The sequence below is a fragment of the Cariama cristata genome, unplaced genomic scaffold, assembly GCF_000690535.1.
Source record: "Cariama cristata isolate BGI_N322 unplaced genomic scaffold, ASM69053v1 scaffold27078, whole genome shotgun sequence".
In the NCBI taxonomy this organism is placed as follows: domain Eukaryota; kingdom Metazoa; phylum Chordata; class Aves; order Cariamiformes; family Cariamidae; genus Cariama; species Cariama cristata.
The window spans coordinates 17,447-38,397 of NW_009633330.1; the positions used below are offsets into that span (position 1 = coordinate 17,447).

General features: G+C 49.2%; 1 protein-coding gene across 1 annotated transcript in view; it reads left to right on the forward strand.

Moving 5' to 3' along the window:
- UIMC1 (ubiquitin interaction motif containing 1) overlaps positions 1-20,951 on the forward strand; it is a 34,800-nt gene that overhangs the window by 13,509 nt on the left and 340 nt on the right. Inside the window, exons 5-13 of the mRNA XM_009706728.1 lie at positions 7-641; positions 4,193-4,257; positions 6,815-6,903; positions 7,825-7,904; positions 11,191-11,359; positions 16,888-16,966; positions 18,502-18,622; positions 20,391-20,454; positions 20,878-20,947. Of these exons, the coding sequence (XP_009705030.1) occupies positions 7-641; positions 4,193-4,257; positions 6,815-6,903; positions 7,825-7,904; positions 11,191-11,359; positions 16,888-16,966; positions 18,502-18,622; positions 20,391-20,454; positions 20,878-20,947 (1,372 nt within the window). The remainder of the gene's footprint in view (positions 1-6; positions 642-4,192; positions 4,258-6,814; positions 6,904-7,824; positions 7,905-11,190; positions 11,360-16,887; positions 16,967-18,501; positions 18,623-20,390; positions 20,455-20,877; positions 20,948-20,951) is intronic.

A 20,951-nucleotide genomic window follows, 5' to 3' on the forward strand; every position in this document is an offset into this window, starting at 1 on the left:
CTGGCCATTCTGCAGGAGAAGCTAGTCCAGGGAGCTCAACCATGCTGTGGAAGAGCTGGGCCACAGAACGGTGTGGCAGTCCCAGGAAGAGTGGTGGAGGAGCAGTTACCAAACACACGTCGCAGCCCGGGCACACTGCCAAAGTCTGTGTTTCCACAGAGCAAGCAGAGCAGAACGAGGTGCCTGACAGTACCCCTGATCTTTGCCTACTGAGTGTGGCAGAGGAGAAGCACAAGCAGGAGGAGGCAAGAGACACAGTGCACTATTACTGGGGCATCCCCTTCTGCCCTAAAGGGGTGGACCCCAACCAGTACACCAAAGTCATCTTGTGTCAGCTGGAGGTTTACCAGAAGAGCCTGAAGCAGGCTCAGAGGCAGCTGTTGCATAAGAAGGAGTTTGGTAACCCGGTTGTGCCCAGTTCATCCATGAGCCAAAATGAGCTTGGGAAAGGAGAGCAGATAAACAGGGAGAACGGGGTTGCTGATGATACAGAAGATGGAGATCCAGACGGGCAGAAGGAGTCTGAGAGCATCACCTGGCTCCTCCCTTCAAAGAGGAGGGAGGCAGAGAGTCCAGGGCACAGCATGGAAGAAGAGAAGAACTCCACTTCCGATGATGAACCGACCACCAGCTACTGCCAGGTAAGAGCTTTGCCGCTGAGCAGAGGCTGAGCAGTCCTTCTCTTCTGTCTATTTTAGGGTTCAGTCGCTTCTGAAAATAGGCACTGCTCTTTAATGCTCCTCTTAAATTTAAGGACTTCCTCCCCTAGCCACACAGCTTGCTGTGAAAGGGAGAGGAAAAGCATACAGGCTGATACCCAGCTTACAAATGGTAGGGGCCATCATGCAGCCTGGCAGTCGTCCATTAATGCACCACTGAGATAAAGACTTCCAACCGACTTGTCCTTCTCAAAAGGGTGTAGCCTAGCAGCGTGTCAGGTAGCAAGCACAGAGATGATGCTGACCACCACCAGCTCTGGCAAACCAGCTTATAAACCCGTGGCCATGTGGGGAGCTCTGCGTTTTCCTTCAGAGACAGAAATGTGGCTTTTGTCCTTGGAGCACAGCCTTTCCTTTTTGCACCTACATGCTCATCTGCGTCCGTGCTTCACCCTTGCAAGTGCTCTTTTCCCTTGTGGTCCTGCGGTTGTGGTCAGGAGAGGCTCTGCATGCTCGCAGGCATCTTCTGCCTGCCTGGGGTGATCTGTCATCACGGTGGTGCTCCTCGTCCTAGTTCTGGTGGTTGGGCACCTTCTCTCTGGCTTGCTTGTTGGGTCTGCTAGACACTAGGTGTCAGCCTCTGTCTCCGTCAGGGCTCTCTTGTTGGAGCGGAAGGCAGCTTTCTGTCACTGCTAAGTTTAAACAGATTGCTAGTCAGATGAAGTATTTATTACTGCTGTATTTTAGGTTTGTGTCAGCCTTTTCCAACCCTCATTTTTCATAATGACTTCACTCCCGGATCATTGTATAACTTTATCTTCTCTATGACTGAAGCCTCAGCTCTGTTGTTCCTGTTTTCAAGTGTATTTGATCATTTACCCTGGTGTTAGAAAGATACTTAACTTGTTTTGTGATATTTATATTCTGTCTTGTAGTATTGAACACTTAGGAAAAACGTCATGTCTGCATTTTCTGGTTGCAGAAAAAGAGCAGAGCAGCCTGTGCTGAAATGTGACTTTTCATGACAGTGCTTTGGCTTGGATTTAGCAGATACAGATTTAAACAAGTCTTAGAGGTGACCTGCAGAGGAAAGAAACCAACTTGTGCCCTTTTTCATTTCTTTAGGATAGATACAAAAGACCTGAAAGATTCTTAAGGCAAACTGCTTTTTTTTTTCTTCTGTATCTTTTCCTTTGAAAATGGAGGTGTCATTAATCTGGAAGATTGGGGTGACTGCGGGTCTGTGGATGTGTACGCGAAAGCCCTTGGAAAGCTACAGCAGCTGAGAAGGGTGTGAACTTTTAATCAGTATTGAAAATTGTGTTTGGTTTTTTTTTTTAATATTATCTGTTTAATGCTAATACCTAATTAATTCTTGGGGAGAAAAGAGATTTTAGTGGTGCTGAGTGGGAACTTGTAATGTACTCATCCTGACCACAAGAGCTCTCTCAAAGAGCCATAACGTGTATGTAGATGTAGTCTTTCTGATATTTTTAAGGTGAAAAAATAAGGAAGGAGGAGGTGGAGCAGAATTTAAAATTTCAACCCTAGCCCGAAATTTGCCAATATTTTATTTACTTGAGAGAAAATACTTTCTAAATGCCCTTTCATCTGCCTTATCACGCCCAGCTTGAGAGGTTGCCCCTTTCTCTCGCCTCTGTGTGCAGTCGCACACTGAGACCGGCGCAGGTGATTTACTTGCAAGATCGATACGTTTGGTGTCTGCTTGTGCCTTGTCTCCATTTTTTTTCCTTCTATCGAATACAATTCCACTGGCAGTGACAAAGGAGGGGTCCAGAGCAGCCGTGTCCCTGGTGTGCCGCATGGCTTGGAGTCTGCTGCTGCCGGTACTGCCCTGGGGCTCCCCCAGTGCTATTTGCTGGTGGGGCTGGTGGCAGATTTTAGGCTGTGCCGAGGCTAGAAACCATCCATGGGGACTCAAAGCTGTCCTTGCAAAAACCTCGTGCTGTGTGTAGTACCAGTGAAATGAAGGTGCAAATGATGTGCTTGAGGGAGCCTGCCTGTACCCCTGCTTTGAAACCCTCGCCTGGAGCGGGCAGAGACCTTCCACCCTGGCAGTGGGCAACTGCTGCGACTGCCACCTGCAGCCGAGGGCTGTTTGCACGGAGCAAATCCTGGTTGTCAGGAGATCTCGTAGCCTGTGAACCTGCACTAACGAACTTCAGTGCTAATGGAATCAATTCCTTCATAGCCTTTCAAATAAGGTTGGAGGACTCTTGGTCTTTAAAAGATTCAGAGGGAAAAGACCCAGTTCTGGAGAGTTACGAGTCCTGAATTAGTGCCATACCTTATAACGTATGTACTGGGAAAAACAGAAACATGGCCCAGTATTCATGACCAGGGCAGAGGCATTGTTAAGATATGCACAACTCAGGAAAAGAGAAATAAAAATAAAGGAGGAAGTGTGGCATTTTATGTTAATGATGAGTTAGGCTGTGAAGAAGTAAAAACAGTGTAGATAAAACAGAATATTTGGGGGTTGGCATCACTTTAGGGAAATCTGACAGGAGGCTTTGTTTTGGGGCTTGCTGGGGAAGTACATCAGCCATCCAGGAGTGGAGCTGATTGGAGTTGAAACCTATGGTGGAAATCAAACTCGGAGAGTTTATAATAGAGTCGAGGAAGGGGGAGGAAAGCTCCTTGGATTTCTTTGAGAACTAGCATGAGAAATCGCGGGCCTGACAGCAAGGACTGCTAATAAACCGTTGTAATTCCACCTGATTAGAGAATGGCAAGTGTAACGTGTACACTGAAGAAGAAAAAGGGATCTGGGTAATGACTGGTGTGTTAGCCTGACCTTGGCAGTGCATGAGGCTTTTGAACAAATTTTAAAGGAAAGAGTAAGTGGAGTCGTAGAACTAAATGAAAAATGGGATAAAATGCACACGGATTTACCAGCTATAGATTGTGCAGGTTAATCTGTTCCCTCTCTTTGATGGGACAGCTGATTTTGGAGTCAAGAAAAATGCAACAGGTCTTATCTATATGAAATTTCAGAAAAGTACTTCTCGTGGTCAAACATCAGTTGTACCAGTTGATCAGGTCATCCTGGCTCAGGCAAATAGATTTTAAACTGGAGTAGGTGAGGGCTGCTGGGGTGCTTGAGGGAGTGCAAGGGGACGCTAAAATCCTTGAGTTGTTTAGCTCAGTACAAATGGAGATGGAGAAGAGCTATAGTTGCTGCCTACAAGTGCATCAGGATAGATGCTCGGGACAGGCAGAGGCTGTGGGAAGTGATGGAGAAGGTTGACATGGACTGTGTCATGGAAAATGTCTAGGCAGCAAGGTAACAAAAAGTACTGCCAGGTATTATTGCAGGGAGCTGCTGAAACACCTTACCAAAAGGAGTGATGGAGGAAAAAGCTGACTAGTTCGGGATGGATACTTAGCCATTTTCAGAAAAAAAATACACAACAGTCTGGGTGCAATGTCACAGACAGAATCTGATGACCCGGCAGATCCTGGTTAGCTCTGTACATTGTTTTATATAATACCAGAATTTTCCTTTCCAGACCTCCCAGGTGCTGCCTGCAGAGGATGTGCGTGATGATGGGGAACCCATGCACATTGCACAGAGGTGAGTAGGGTGATTTCAGAGCGTGGGGCTCATGGTCTTGATCTGGTGATGTGGGCTCTTTCACTTTCCCTGGAATATTTTGGGGTGCAGTCTCACTGGGGCTCACCGCAGGGCCTGGCAGCAGGGCTTGCTGGAAAGGCTGTCTGCAATCACTGCTGTTGGATATCCCTGGAAATACACGGCTTTGGAGCAGCGTGGGAGAGAGGTGGGACACAACTGGGGAGAAGAGGTCAGTTACTCTTGTTAGTTTATAAACCATGCAAGGTGCATCCTAGTACAAGTACGAGGACTTAATCCTTGCCCTCTGAAGCTAACTTGATGTGGTGCAGTAAAGCTGTGGAAGTGGGTAGGTGAGCTGAAGGTGAGTTACAGCCATGCCATCACATGGTCTGTCTGGGAAGGCGCATAGGCAGCATGGTGGAGGGTTTACTGGATTTCTGTGTGTATTTTTATGTTCTTGCCTTACTGCTGAAGAGGAAAGAAGGGAGGAAGCCAGACGGCACTGCCTATCAGCCAAAGATAGAGTGCAGTGCTCCAGAAAAGCCACTTCAGCAGATGACAGGTGTGGGACAAGCCAACATGATTTTCTTCAGATTTAAGCCTACTCCTCTTTTCCGTGTTTTTTTTTTTTTTTTTTTCCCTTCTCCTTCCTGTGGGATGCAATTCTGCAGCAAAGGCTGTGGGAGAAGGGCAAATGGGAGAGGATTCAAGAAACAAGTTATAAGACAGACCAGATAATGTCATGTTTTTTATTTGCTGGGTTTTATAATTTAAACCTGCTTTGGAACAAAACTGCCGACTTTCCTCTGATCTAACAGCGTTTGGCCTGAGCAGTTAATATCAATATGCAGAGTATAAAAATCCCTCTTGCTTGCACCTTTCTAACAAGCTTAAAGCTCACCTTGGGGAGTAGGAGGAACCTGCGGCTGCTGAGGCTGATGAGTTTGTGACAGCTGAGGTCTGAGCTTGTGTGCTTGCGTAGAAGGCACCGAGGTGTGCACTCCGCAGCGCTGGCCTCTCGCCTGCTTAAGGCAGAAGAGGCCAGAGCTGAATATGAAAAGAGAGGGACCTCTTTCCTTTGGTGTAGCTGGTGGGGTTAGTTTGGGACCTTCCTCAAGCCACGCAGGAGGTCCTGGCTGTCCCCCTTGGGGCCAGGACACACCTGGGTGCTACAACCGCTCCTTGAGCAGCTGGCACATCTGCAACAAGGCAAGAAACGGCTGCGGTCTTCGCAGTTTTGTGCACATTAAGTGTTGCCTTCTGGCTCCTGGTAGTTTGCCAGCACAGTCCTCTCTCTCGGGTAAGGTTCGGGCACCCCGGCCGGCTGGCCTCAGCAGTGCTTAATAGGAAAACAGGGCTCTGAGCTGTCTGGAGGTAGTGAAGCGGTTTAGGAAGCAGCAGCAATGAGAAGAGGCTGCTTTGCTTTCTGCGGACCGTTGTGCCTGATTGTTTTACGCTTTGTGTGGAGCATGGTAGATTGGGGTTTTAATAAATGATTATAGGCTTTGTTACCAGGAGATAGTTGGTGTAGCAAGAAATGTGGTTTGACTTCAAATTGATTAGCCCATTTTATAAATGTCATAGCAAGTTGTTTTGTGTGAGTTCTTTTGAAGTGAGCCCTGATGTTAGACACAGAGTAGAACATGCTCAGCCTGGATTCATAACAAATGCTTTGAGATGCTTTATTTAGAGAGAAAAGCCACTTGTGATTTCCTATCAGAATTTTGTTGTTTATCATAAATCAGCAGTGGCTGTTCTCTCCTCTCTAAGGCCTGTGGTTGAGCTTAATAAATCTTCTGTTTGTCAGTATGGGGATTCATGTTTTTTAAATGTGTTCTTGCATGCTTGATCAGACTAATCAGAAAGCCACGCAAAGCGTGGAGTGTGTCAGCATGGGTGCCAGACTTACTCAGCAATGCCTACATGTTTCGGAAAGACACTGTGCAGTGTGAGGGGAGCTAAAAAAAAAAAAGGAGGAATCCAAAGGTCAAAACGAGAGCAGCAGTACCTGGTGCTGCTCAGAGGAACCGCCACGCTAATGCTGTTAGGACTTTGCTGCAGGGAAGCCTTGCGTTGTGTTGCATCCATGCTGCTTCTGGATGCTGTACACAGCGATAAGGAAAAAAATTAGCAGTGTGAAGAGGGAGAGGGTAATGTGGGATAAAGTAAGTCTGTGTCTTTCCTCTCTGAGGATTTTCCAGACAGAAAGAAGCACAGTGCTGATAGCTGCACAACTCCCAAATCTTCTAAGAGTAGAAAAAATCAAGAGAGTCTCACAGTTGTGAGCAGGTATTTTTGCTCCCCTAACATGAGATAGTAACCCTTTGTGCCTTGTTTGTCAAGGGCTTCTAGAAGAAAAAGTGTTCCCTTTGGGGTTTTTGCCTAGGACAGCATTTTTTACCCATATTTCGCTGTTATCCTGGTCATTTCTGGCTATCAGATATTGACTACTTGGAAATGATGGCATCATCTGCTGTTCTGAACTGCATGAGACAGGCAGGTGTGGCTGTTACACCTACTGCATTGGAGATTTATATTATATTTACATTTTGAACAGCATCTCCATGTTGACCCCACTTGGCAGTAAAAGGGGCCCAGATACTGCCACAGAAAACTCCGCTGAAGAAGACCTCTCTGTTTGTCCAGGTAAGAGGCACTTGAGAATGTTCTGAATTTTGCGCTGAAAGTTACACATTTATAAAATTTGGAGAAAAGAAGAGAATTTTCAAGTTACTTGAACAAAACAAGGTTTCTTTCCCAGCCCTGTTTGTCAGGGCTGAAATTATCCAGGTAATTTAGTTTGATTCCCTGGTTTTGAACCTATTTCCTCTAAGACAGTTCTGTGACTAGAGATTGCTGGGGACTTGCTGCTGAAGAAGACACCAGGATGTACATCGGTACAGAAGGATCACTCAAAACAAGATGTCAGGAGTGGTCTCTTGCAATCAAGAAATTTTCAGATTTTTCAGTGTCAAGATATATGTAAAGTATGAGAGCTGAAATTATTTTTCTCTTACATTAATTAAACATGTTTGAGACCAATGAGTTTTTCTTCCTTGGTCTCTCCTACCATGTTTGAGATTTTCTGGTCCAGGCTTTTAAGTGAGAAAATTAATAAGAAACCGCTCCTGTTCACAAGCAGCTGGAGAGAGAGAGGTCATGGTGGTGCTTGGAGGCATATTTTGTTGCTAAGGCAGACGTGGAGGTCTAAAGAAGGTGCGACTGTGAGGCAGACTGCAGAATGGGAGCTCTGTTTGTCTGGATGCGAGAGAGAGCTCTATTCTTGCTTTGTCTCCATCCCAGCAAGTGCCCCACACGCTTTCCCTGTGTCTAGTCTCACTCTCCATGAAGCCAGTGTGGTGGCTTTATCCTCACACCACTGTGCTGTGACTTTAACCCCTCATCTGGATATGTTATTGCACATTGTCTGATAACATTTGTGGCAAGTCTAAAAAACGTTTTGAACCTGTGAAAATGCTGTTAAGAAATGGGCTAAGTTACATCAACAAGTGAGGAGATAGTTTGGGGGCTGGAAACCTGCACTGACATGGAGGTGTTTTTCTGCAGAGACCCAGCTGAGTCCGCTGGAAGCTATTGAGGTGGAGAGAGAAGAGCTCTGTTTGGGCAGCAAGGATGCACCTATGCAGGTAAAAGTTTCAAGTTGGGGAAGGGTCCTGTTTCCAGTCCTGCCTTCTAGACCGTCGTTCAGCTGAGCTGTGCTAGCGTTTCCCTTGAGTAGCTCGGAGCCTGGGCTTCTGCTGTTGGGATCCTCACAAACAGTTCCCTCTTCATTTTTGTCTCTAGCCCCTTTTGGCTGGGGGCTATGTGCAGCTGCTTCTGGAGCCTTTCAGTCCTGTAGCTGGAGGGTTACCAATTCCAGCTCATTCCTTTATACTGTGCACTGCTGTGCTGGAGGATGCCATCAGTGTGGATGGCAGTGCTGTTGCTTGCCCGTGCTCAGAGGTGTAGTGCTGTGATGGTCAGCAATGCAGAGGGACCCCAGGAGCTGTGAGGGGAGCCCTACTAAACCTCAGTCACATGCTTTTCCCTGCTACAGTCCTCTGAATTTCAGTGTTTGTTCTCCACAGACCATCTCCAAGAGGTTAAGAGGAGAGGTTTTCTCAGAGACTGGGCTGGGGTAAAGATGATTTTGAAGTGTTGAGGGCTGGTGGTGGTTTGCAGTCCAAACAGAGTGGCCTGAACCTAGGAATCTTGATTTCTACGCAGTAATAGTTAATAGCAATTATAAGTCAGTGGCAGGGCCATCCTCTTACCTCCCGATGCAGATGTACGCTGTTGTACGGCTCCTTTCCCTGTGTTGTCACACCTGTGCAGCAATTGCTTTGCAGCTGTCGCTGTACTGACATCTGACTTCAGTTCCTGCTTCTGATAAAACTCCCTTTGTCTATTAATTTAGAGCACGATATCAAAGGGGTTGCCAAGTACTCCTCTGGCAGGGTACATGAATACAGAATCGTACAGCTCTTGACAAGAGGATTCATTTGTGGAAAGCTCATTCTGGGAGTCTGCAGCTTGTACAGTGCATCTGCAGCTCCGATGTCTCATTGTCACAGGCCTCTTAATAAACCAGCTTCTGCTCTCGTGTGCCTTTCGTTCTGCAGGTATCTCAAAGCACTGCTCAGTCAATTAGAGACTGCAGCAGAGAGCGGCGGCTGTCCTGTGCTGAGCTGGGAGGCTGCAGCCACCAAAGCACGTTCATGACACATTTGGCTGTGGCCAGGACGCTGTCCTGTCCCTCATGCTTTGCAGAGGGTGCCCCAGGTCTCACACCTCTGCGTAAGACAGCACAAGGTGATCAGCACGGTGTTGGGGAGCGATGTGGTGGGGCTTCCTAGGGATTGTTTGACAGCATTATCGTTGGCAGTGGGTACCGGTCCAGAGCCTGCAGTCCTCTAGGAGGACGGCAGCAACAGCTACCATGTGCATCAGCGGTGAGCATGAAGCGAACATAGACCGCTGGGACTGACTCCATCCTAGCAGATGCTGAGCCACAACTCAGGAGCCTTGTTGTTGAGCTCAGCCTCTAGCATTGCTTTTGGCTGGCTGTCGGCTGCAGGTACTATGTCTTGTAGGCAATTTCCTCTGCTAAAGAGGAGAAGCAACAGACTCTGCCTCTGACAGGGGTGATTGGTTCTGTAGTTGAGGTTTTCCAGACTGTTACAGCAAGGTTTTGTACAAGCAGTTTTGGGACTGTGGTGTCTTTTTGTTGCAGAATGTTGCATTTCCATTTAAAATTAGTAATTTACCACCGAATGTAGGCGGGCAGGGTGTGCAGAATTGGTGATCTCCTATGATTGCTTTAAAAATGTCAACTAGAAGGAGCAATGCCTGCTGCTTTTCCCATCATATTTTTTACATGTGTTGTCTGACTAGGATAATGCAGGTTTGATCTGATCATTCATATTTGACACATCTTGTTTTTTATGACTTCTGTGTGTGATGCCCACGGTGAGGACTTCACAAGATGTAGTGACTCTGAGATGTGAGAGCAGGGTATGAGTGCTAATGCTGTAAGTGATGTACTTCAACAGCCTGTGTTCAGTTGGAGGAACTCTGGTGGCAACACCTCCACAGAAATCCAGGGCAGAGAGCCTCCCTGGAAATGAGAGGTGTTCCTGAGGCTCGGTGCTGTAGCCTTTCAGCTAGTGTCTGGGAGAAATGTGTTTTGTGAGTTGGATTCTCACTTTAAGGGCCGGTCCTGCAATTTTTTGCATAGCTCCTCTGAGTCAACAAAGCACCCTCCTTCCCTTTAGGACATAAAAATCTGGATCAGACTCTTGTGTGGAAAAGCAAGTAATAAACCAAGTAATATGACAAAGCGCTCCAGTGGCACTGAGCATCTTGGCTGACCCCAATTACTGCTTCCCTGAAATTATACCGTTGGAGGGAAGCAGACGGCAGTTTTGCTGCATACTGTCTACATGTCACTGCTTAGCCCTAAGAACAGAAAACTCTCCTATATTATTTTTCTATAGGTTTCTTCTACATAGTTAATATTTAAATAACTTTTTTTAATCGTTGCGGGGAGGGAAAGGTTCTTTCTTGAATGTGGAGAAATCTTGTAGCAAGCCTGACTGGGCAGAGATCTAGTTATGAGTGAGATGGCAGCAGTCTGCTGCATCTTGGGAGCATCAGTAGTGTAGGGAGCAGGCTGTATCTCCGTGGGTGAGTGGTGGAGCACCTTTGCAGCTGTATAACCAATGCAGAAAGAGAGTATCGGTAAGTGGTAATGGCACTCGGAGAACAAACACGGGATGTGACGTTTTGCCCTGTTGAAAAGCCACTGCTAGTAATTTTGTGTGACATGGATTTTTAATGGTATTGCCTCCCTCCTTGATGTGTGTCCCCTCTGATGACTGCTCCAGCCACCTCCTCTAGAGAGGAGGAGCTTCCCCGTGATCTCTCCAGGCTCCCTAAGAGCACAGCAGCCTCCTTTCATCCTGGAGGAAGCTGTGTTCCCAGACAGTGCCGCCTGCGTAACGTGGATCATGTCCAGAAACTGATGAGCACAAGTCAGGTGTTGAACTCTTGCTTTGCCCCATGAATTTTCCATCAGTTTCGCTTCTGAGCTTTCCTGATTAATGGAAGCTTTGCCATTTTTCGCAGTAGTACAGGTGATGTTTGCCTTAAATGGTGTGCACGACTGTGCAGGGAGGTTTCACCATGATTCAGAAGGACATGTTGCCTTTGGAAGAAGAATTAGTTATTAGTGCTGCGCATTTTACTCAGCCAGTGGTCTTATTTCTGACTGGTATGTGATGAAGGGAGAATAAAACTTTCCAAGAAAAACTGAGTCTGTGGGAGGGTGAGTAGCTACTGGACAGCACGGAGCTCTGCACCTGGCAAAAAAAAAAAAAAAGAGAAACAGCACAATTAACTGTCTGGCTAACTTTTTTCCTTATTCTTCCTTAGGGAGGTGGAGATGAAGATGCTGGCAGGACTGTGTCTGAGTGTAGTCCTACAGCTGCTGACCGTGTGTCATGCCCACTGTGTGACCAAGGCTTTCCAGCTACGGAGATCGAGCTGCATGCCATGTACTGCAACGGCGTCGTGGGAGAGGAGGCTGGCGAGCACAGTCCAGGTCTGCCAAGCACTGCTTCTGTGTGTTTGCTCTTTGTGCTCGTCCCCCTTTCCTGTTACTTGCGGCCAGGTGCTGCAGTCTTGTCCCTCTCGGGATATTTGGTGCATGGCGTGGCACAGGGGAAGGTTTAGTTCACCCTACCTTGTTCCTTCTCCAAGCCGGCCAGGAGAGTGTTATCGGAGGCTCCTGTGTTTCCAGCACCTGCTGCACAGAGACATCTTCTCTCTGATTGACTTCGTAATTCATCACATTATTAGTCCCTTGGAAAGTGTATAATCTGAATATTACCCCAGGATCTAGCCCTGGATGCTTCAGGCAGTACTCATAAGACATGTCTATTGTGTGTTTTGTTGAGGACCTGCAGAGAATCTGCCAGTGGTATGAAATGGCAGGCTCCTGAGCCATGCGGGTGAGCGTCCTTCAGGGCTCTTGAGAAGGGAGAATGTTCCAAGTATGGCCTGCACTCTGCAATGAGTTTGACATTTGTGTGTGCAATAATGGCTTGTTCAGCTGCAAGCGATTGCAGAAATCTTTCCTTCTTGTTCCTCTAAAATTGCAAAGTGATAGCTATTGATCTGGGAGCTTGGATTTTTCTCCTTCGTGTGAAGAGTGAAGCATAGAAGCATGGTCAGAATGCCCATATTAATCCTCTTTACAGTCTTCTCTGTATCAGTTTTCCATAGCCAACCTTTGTAGAGCTTAAGTGAACAAATATGCCGGTTGGTTATCAACATATTCAATAAGTTATGTTTTAGCTGCTGCTTGAAATGTAAAGTCTGTGTTAGCAGAATGTCAGGTAATATCAAAGTGGTAGCTTGTAATAAGATTAACTTTTCAGGTTGTGAATATATAATTTTCAGTTACATACTGGGTTATTAAATGCAACCTAAATCTATGATGTTTAAGCAATTTGAGCATATCGGAGCTAGTACAAGAACTGTGACTTCTGCATTCCTCTAGCAGGAAGAAGTTTCATCATGTAATCTTAACGCAGAGTGGATGTAGTTTTAAAATACAAGGTCCCTGTTACACTAAATCTTTGGGGATATGACATGGGTCCTGTCAAGATAACAGGAGCCAGAGTAGTGGCTGATACTGCTTGGTGCTTGCTTTTGGTGGGGAGTTCTCTCTGCAGGCACAAACCAGCTGCTAATGCAAAGCTTTCGGCTCAGGCGAATCACAAATTATCACAGTTCCTCTCCCATCCTTAACACTGATAAAGGTCTTATCCGCAGTACAAAATGGAGCAGAATTTTTACTATGCCTTTTAGCAGGAATATCTTTGGCCTTGTGGTAATCGGGTCCCTGGTGTGGCTGGACTGTGAGTATATCCATTGATCCTGGGGAATCCTGACTGTGATCAGGAAAAGGCTTTGAATTCTTTGGCGGTGCGAGGGAATTTGTTCTTTCCTTTGGTGTTGGCTAAAAAAAAAAGGTTGGCCTCTCCACTCTACTTCCAGACCGGTCTCCCTGGGGATGTTTGTAAGGGTAGTTATTTTGGAATTGCTACTCTGCTGTTCTGACTTGTTCAGAACAATCCCCCCGTATGAAAACTAACCTGGAATAAAAGGAGTTTTGGTCTACAATCATGGCTCTAGGCAGAGCAATGATTTTGGGACAAAATCACAGTAATTTGGGTTTTCTATTGCTAGTTATTCTAGTATTTTCCCTGTAGAGACCAGGCTTTATTAGCCATAACAGTCTGTGACGCCTGTGTTGTTTGCACCAAGACTCTTTGCAGGACCGCAGGCTTCTGGGACTTGGAGCAGCACATAACGTGGGGCAGAATCCTGCCTGCCTTCTGGGGCTCTGGCTTGCAGGGGACCTCGGTCCGATTCCCAGCGGCTGTACAAAGGCAGCAGTCACCCGGAGAGGTCTCAGCTGATGGACTGGTCAGTGGGGTTTGGGTTGAATAGGCAGTGATGATGTTTAGCTCTGAGCAGAGGCCAGACAGTAGCCTGGCACAGCTGTGCAGGTACAAAAGGACTCTGTTTCCAGGGCTGTTACCTTGGCATCCGTCACTAGCACAAAATCCATAGGTAAAGCTAATCATGGGGAGAAAAAAGAGGTGGAAGAATTGTCTTCTGAAGCAAATACCAGCTCCTGTGTGGGTCCAGAAGCTGTTCTGTAGTGCTGCAGCATGGTGTGCTCTTGGCTGGCTGCTGGCTTCCTTGAGAGCACAGCAACAGCCTTGTGTGAGAGAAAATCAAAGTTCTGCACTCTAATCTATGTCCTGATCTGTTAAGAAAAGATGATTTCAGTTTTCCTTTGGTGTACTGGGTCAGGGGTTCCTGGTCTGTCTTTGGACTTATTAATTGGATTTACTCCTGATGTCTCTAGAATTGCAGGTTATGCAGTCCTGCAGACTATAGCTGTCTGTTTTTTTCATTTTAAAATCAAAAAAGGGTGGATTCTTGCTGGGTTTACTTCTCTTCATCCCTCTTCTAATCATGCACCAAAGTCTTTCAGTGTTACCTATCAGGAGGCCAGCTCAGCCCGGCTGATATTTAAGGACAGGTTTTTAAATGAATTAGCTGGGCAAGATGAGTTATAGTTGCTTCCCCTACATATGTACATGGTTGCCCTGGCTGAATGCCCAGACCACCACATACCTGGGCAGTATGAAAATCTGATCATGAATTTCCATTTTGCTGTGGTCTGAGTAAATAAAAAAGAAGAGCCTGCTGTTGCGTTAGCTACTGTACCAGGCTGGGGAAGGTTCAGGTCCTGCGTTTCCAGCTCAGTGACTGGTGTTAATGCCAAGTGAACAAGTGGAGCCGTGGAAGTGCTGTGCCAGCTCCCTCTTCCTTCATGCACTCGACTGAAGGGCTCGCTTGTTTGAGAGGGGCTCTCTGCTGGAGTCATCACATCCATCGCCCGCTGCTGCTGCCAACGCAGGAATCCACTGGTCTCCATCTGGAAGCGAGTCTTGGCCCTGTTGGGTACAGTAAATAGTCTTGAGCTTTGTGACACACTCTATTCCTCTTGCCCTCTGTCTCCATGCTCCCAACCTCTCAGTTTCCACGTGAACTCAGGAAAATGAGGATTTGGTATATCCCCTCCTCCCAAAGCCTCAAATGCAACCTGATGCAGCCTTCAGCAGCAGCACTGGTGCTGTTAAAAAGCTCCTGACATCAATAGAAGTGGCACTGATACAGCAGAAAGACTAATGGAACAGGTGCAGAGGAAAGCTTCATCGCTTCTGAGAAAGGACAAGATGCTGGCGAGCCGGCCACTAATAGAATCCTGGGCAAAAAGTGCTATGGCTGGTGGTGAGAATGGGGAGGAAGCTGGTGGGGCAAAGCGCAGGTGGGTCATGCAGCAAGGCGAGGAGCTTGGTGACTGTGGCCTCGCAGCTCTGCACGCCAACCTGACCTGGCAACCCCAGGAGGTGCCTGGGGTGAGTGTGCTGATAGCAGGGCCGTGCTGGGGAGGGTTTGCTCCTCTTCCCCAGGGTGGAGCCAAGCAGGCCAAGGATGACTCATCAACCAGAAGAAATGCCGAGCCAGGGAAAAGGTTGTTCTTGGGCTACAGAGTGTGTCTGACCCAGCGAAGAGCATTGCATCTGGGAGAGTTACAAGGCGCCTGTCACATGGTGGATCAGCACTGCTCTGTGCTGGGGCTTTTCCCCACGGGAAGTCTTTTCCCATGTTCTGAACACCCTTCCTGCGGGCGGCCAGCATGTTTTGGCAGAGGTCGTGCCTTGCCAGCTGGCCCTGTTCTCTCTCCTGTGCCTCTGCTTCCAGCAGCACAGCTGGGGGTCTTCCCCTGGGCAGCTGCAGAGCTGGTCCCAGACATCTCTAATGGGCCCATTATGCCAGATGTGTTCACTGCTTTTGGAAGAAAATAGAACTGATTAACACCTGAGCTGGTGCAGGAGGCTCCCGAGACAGTGTTAAAGGAATATTAACGAGTGCACACTGATTTGGAGAGCAGCTTTCACCACGCTGTCAAACACATGTGTTAGTTGGGTTGTTGGGAGGCTGGATGGCCTGGGGGGTGGCCATGGTTATCAGTCCTCCTAGTCAGGCTGCCACTTCAAATCTGGGCCAGGCTAAGTTAAAGAGAGACGTCCGCTTCAGTGCCTGTGAGAAATGAGCTATTGGTATCAGTCATGGCCTACGAGACAATACCCACGTCCTAGGAAATGCCTGAGCTTGTTTCTTCAGCGTGGATGTCTCCCGTCAGCCCCAACAGCTCCTGAGCGTCTTGCAGTGCATTTGCTGGACATGGCTGCAGATGAATGATTGCTGCTAAGGGAAAGGCTGTGTTGTATCAGAATTGTGGATAGATATTGGGGTTGCCTGACACTCTGGAAATGGAGTTTTGCTTAAACTCTGAACTTTGTTCCGCACAAAATTTTGTGTGTCCCTTTCTTTATCACAGATGATGTGCCAACAATAACAGGTTTGTCATGCCTATACCTTGGATTCAGCCCTTTCTCCTAATGACAGTGTGGGAAGCAATGTTACCAGGCTGTAAAATAGCTCCCTCCATTGTCCCCTTAGCCAGCTTGCCCGAGAGTGCTTACTGTGACATCTGTTTTGGAGCTGGAGTCTTGAATGTCCCTGCTGAAACAAGCTAAGCTATCTGATGTGTTCCCTGAGGATCTTTGCTGGTGGCGTGTCAACAGGAATACACTGAGAGGAATTCGACTGAAAGAGACAGCTCTCCAATGTGCTCCCTGCAGATGCCTGGAGAGCAGCTTTGGAGAGGCTCCTTGGGCTTGCTGAAGGAACAGTAATTGTTAGACCCATCATCAGCGTGGTGGTCAGCCGGGATCTCGCTGGTTACCCACGTGTGTCGGAGCTGACCCTTCCCTTCTGCCTCTGGAGAGCAGCACCACTGATGCTCAGCCCTGGTAGAGATCTTCATCCAGAGGCCCCACAGAGCTGTATGCGGACAATAGTACAGATCACCTCCGGTTCACATGGGTGGTGGAAAAATCAGCAGGTGTAGGCTAATTGTTGTAACCTTCCCTTTCCAGCATGAACTGTATCCCCAGCAAGGCTTACTCTACCTACTACATCTGCAGAAGGGCTGGTGCCTCCGCACAGCCCCCGCCTCGGCTCTCCTTCGCCCCGAGCTCACAGTTACCACGCTCCCTCCCCTGCAGTAGGCATGGGTGCTTAGTTTGGCAGGGAACGGTGCTGTGCTGCTGGAGCAGCTGTGTAACTCTTCTCCCAGGCTATTGCGCTGCTGTGCGTCAGCTTTAAAATTACTGTAAACTACATACTGTTGATCCAGCTGTTTCTGGCAGAAGACAAGGTACAGTGTGAAATGACTAGCTGGCTTGCGAGTCCAAGGAAGGTAACTTCTTCAATATCCCCCCAGAAAAAAGGAGAATTGGCCAGCTACCTCTTCTGCAGGAAAGAAGACCCTGCCCATCCCAGTCTGGTATTTCTTTGCCTCTGCCATCGCTTCTGCCGCAGCCTTGGGTAGAAGCGATAGAAACTTGTTGCATTCAGACATGGTGTAGGGATGCTTTCGGGGTGGATGGCAGGTAACCCTTTCTGTTTTTCCTCCAGTGCTCACCCGGCATCAGAGAGAGGCAAGAAGTAAAGCTGCAAGTGGTGACAGTGGCCCAACATCCTTAGACATTGACAAGTAAGTAGGTATGCTTGTTCCTCCAAGATTGTTTCTGTGCTTCCATCTAGCTTGCCTATGGATGTCTTTATTCCTGTATAAATGCTAGCCGTTGGCCTTATAGCAATGTTTCCCTAAGAAATTGCCTTCCCTCAGTGCCTCTTGCTGCAGTGCTGGCTATATTTAAACTGGAGCAAGAGGAATTTGCTGTTCTCAGATTGTTTATTTTTGCACTAATTTCCTTTCAGCCCAATCTATGGCGGGTCAGGGATGCGTGGTCTCTGGCCGCTGTGGGGAGAGCTGTAGCTAAAATGGTGCTAACTCAGCCAGTTTCTAATGGGAGATTTGAGCTTGGTAACCCCGGGAAAAGAAGAGGCTAGGATGGAGAGTCTGTCAACATGGCACCTGTAGTGATATTCTTAATTAAATTAGACTTTCAGAATAGCAGTGGCTTTGTTTAATCTCTTCTCATGCAGCCCCTCCTCCTGCCACCCACATGAAGCATCATGAGAGAGAATCTGACAGTAAAATCCCTGCTATGGAAGCAATTTTGCTGTTACAAACAGTGGATGGCAACATCACTAATGGAATTAGGCTAATTATAGAGAGGACAGCTTCTGTTTAGACACATTATCTGGGTAATCAGCACTGACTGGAAAGAAAATACGGGAAAAGTACTGCAGAGTTTTGCTTGATAGGGTCTCTCCATACAGATTTTAGAGCCTGGGGTGAGTTTTACTTGGAGAGTACCGCTTGTCAAACTCCACACAATGCTGCTGGGGCTGGTCCCTGGGGGCTCATCTCTTGTTGGAGATGGTCCATTCCTGAATAGCTCCCCGGGAGGATAACTCCCCTCCTAAAGAACCAGTGCCCTCTTCTGCACAGTTCTGTCCCCGCCAAGAGCTGGTGTGGAAGCGAGTCTAACTGTGTAAATCCAAACCTGACCTTCATCTCCTTTCACCCAGGATAATTTTCTTCCCAAGCACACTCAGTCGTCCTGCGTGAGCCTCGGCATCTTCTACACAAATCAGGGGGTTTGAGGAACACGCTGTGTCAGCCCCCCAGCAGGAGCGCGTGCTCTGCATTCCTCTCTCAACATGGCATGATATAAAAATGGAGACAGTGCAGAGAAAGACTTGATTTACTAGTCAGACAAGTTCATCCAGCCCTGGTAAAATGTCTCTGATTTAACACACTTGGTTTGCTTTTCAGGCAGAATTTAGCTCCCCTTTGCAAAGCCCTCACACTTCATTTCTGTGGATTTTGACAGGGTGCTTTATGTCTGGGGAGAAATCAGCGGTGTTTGAGATAGTTAGATGAGCAGATTTGATTACTGTCCCACTGCTGCAGCAGCAGGGTACAGAGGAACAGGCAGGGAAGACTGATCATCACTCAGGCTTTGCGACTGGTGCCAGCCTGACCCCACTGAGCGAGACCCGATCTGGTGACGTGTCTTCTCCGTGGCGTGGCCTGGAGGAGGAAAGTCACCACTGGTGGCTGGGAGCCCTGTGCAGGGTGAATCCTAATGCGGTGCTCTGTCCTTTGCTGCCTGGCAGGTGTGAGAAGTGCTACCTCTGTAAGTCACTGGTGCCCCTGCTGCAGTATCAGAGGCATGTGGACAGCTGCCTTCAGGCTGCTAGGCAAGCTCAGGGAACCAGGAGGCTGCGAAGCGCCAAGGTGAGGGGCGACCTTGCAGACCATCTCCTTTGCTTTGCACTGGGTTTGGGGCTGGGTTGGCAGCAGGAGCTGTTTCTCTGGTTGACAGGATGAACTGACCTGATGTAGGATTGCCTGTCCCTGTGAGCCACCATGGCCAGAGAACTCGTTGCCCTCCTTCCCGCGACGCTCTGCAAAAGCATGGACTGGTCCCAGGGGTGAGCTAATCCAGCAGAGCTGCCAGTAACCTCTCCAGCAGGCAGGCAGCCAGGGCTGTCCCGCTGCCAGACAGCATGCCTCGGTCCTGCAGGCTTCCTGGGCTGAATATAGATGGAGTGGAGGGCAGTGTCAGGGTGACAAGCATATCTGACTCTATCCACAAGCCCTTTCCCATGGGGAAGGCTTCAAAGCCGGAGCATGGGGAACTGCTCAGTGGTGGGAGCAAACTGCAGCATCCTGGGAGAAATGTGGGGGAGTGAGTGTGGTGGAGGTGTGCTGGGTGTGTGGGACGTGGCTTGCTAGAGGAGGTGGGATGCAGGAGTGTGGGTAGCAGCTGGCTCACAGTCACTCGCCAGGTGTTGGCCCCCACCGTGCATTTTTGTGCTCGTGGCAGTCCCGGGGGAGCACAGAGAGGGTCCTTGCAGGCCTTCCCGCTGGTTCCTGCGGGCAAAGCCCTAGTGCTGCAGCTTTGCCTGCGCTCAGAAATGTGATTCTCAGCATGAAGATACAACATGATGTCTTAGTTTCATATAATCCCTTAAATCCATCACAGGCCTCAGCCCTTTGGGGATTCAGATGCAAATGATGAGATTTCTGGTTGATGATTTTGGCTGGGATACAGCCAAGTGCTGTGTGGTTCAGAGTACTGCAGGGCACGGCTGCTCCTGCATGTGACCGGCTCTGTGGGGGCTGTTTGACTCTGTCCCTGTGCCCCACAACTGGCTGGCCTGTGGGATCCTGCATACAGGCACAGGGCATGAGGGAAAGGTGCTGGAGCCCGGCAGCCCTTTGGGATGGCTCGGCAAGGCCCTGTGTTTCCTCTGGCCCTGCCTTGTGCCAAGGTGGCAGCTCACCGGGGGAGCAGGTCATGCGTGGCTGTGGGCTGGGCCGTTGAAAAGCTTCCTAGTGGCACTTACGGGTTCCTGCTGTGGCCCGTTTTGGGATGCTTTGCAGCTCCAGCCCTGCAGCGAGAATGCCAGTGCCTTCTAGAGCAGTTCTGGAGGCAGCGAACAGCAAGGAGAGGCACTTTGCTGGGCCAGCAAGGCTCAAAGCTGCCAGGCCAAGTGGTCTTCTCTTAGCCTGCGTGACCAGCACAGGTGCATCTTCCCAGGGGCTGAGAGGGGGCAGAAGATGTGTGTTCCTCATCTGGTTGTGCCCTGGAGGAAGGCCCTTCCCACCAGCACCAGGCCCCTGTGCCCTCAGACAGAGCAGGACGGAGCTTGTCCTCAGAGGCACAGTGCTGGGGGATGTCCCCGAGCCATGGCAGAGCCCCTGGTGCCCACATTTCTCTGTTACAGCCCTGTGCTCACTGACTGGGCTTGGGCACCCAGGCTCTGCTTTATTAACTTCTGTCAACTGCCTCTGCTCACACACTGGTCAGGCTGGGCATGGGGCAGTGCCCTTCCCGTTGGTGGCTGGCTGTGCTCAGCTGGAGGCCCTGGAAGTGCAGCATCCCCTCTTGTGCCCAGCCTGATCCCGTGAGCCAGCGGAACGTGTAGCCATGGGGCCACTCTGGCTCCAGGGTTTGCTCGCGGCAGCGCGGTGACGGTGGTTCTCCTCTCCTTGGCAGGACCTTGGAAGGCAGGAGAGGGGACTCCTCAGGATGCTGGAGCTCTCGGAGAGCCAGTCTGCAGGTGGGGAAGCTGCTTTCTGTGTCTGCCTGGCTGGCTCAGGGTGGCCTTTTTGGTCCTAGCTTGGCCTGAGCTGTGCTGGGACAGCAAATTCCCCTTGAAGGGGTCTGTTCTTCCCGAGCGGAGCAGGAGGCTGTGGGCTTAGCCGGCTGTTGGCATCCCCCAGCTGGCTGCCGGTGTCTGCTGGACCTGTGCCAGCACCCAGAGCCCTCACAGGGGTAGGGGTGTGCTCTGACCCATTGCACCAAGAGATGTCCAGCTTCCCGGGGGGTGCCATCCCTGCCTGCACACCGGTGCTTCCCTCTGCAGATCCAAGGACAGGAGGAGACGAGGGGGAAGAAGCTCTCAGCAGCACCCTCCTCTCCTTGCCCAAGGCTCACGCCAAAGGGGGGGCCATGCGAGGGCTGACATGTGCTCTTGTTGCAGGTGCTGATGCGGGGACCCCCCTCGCTGGACTAGGAGACCAACAGTCCCCTCCCGCACTCTTAGCCAGAGCCGGG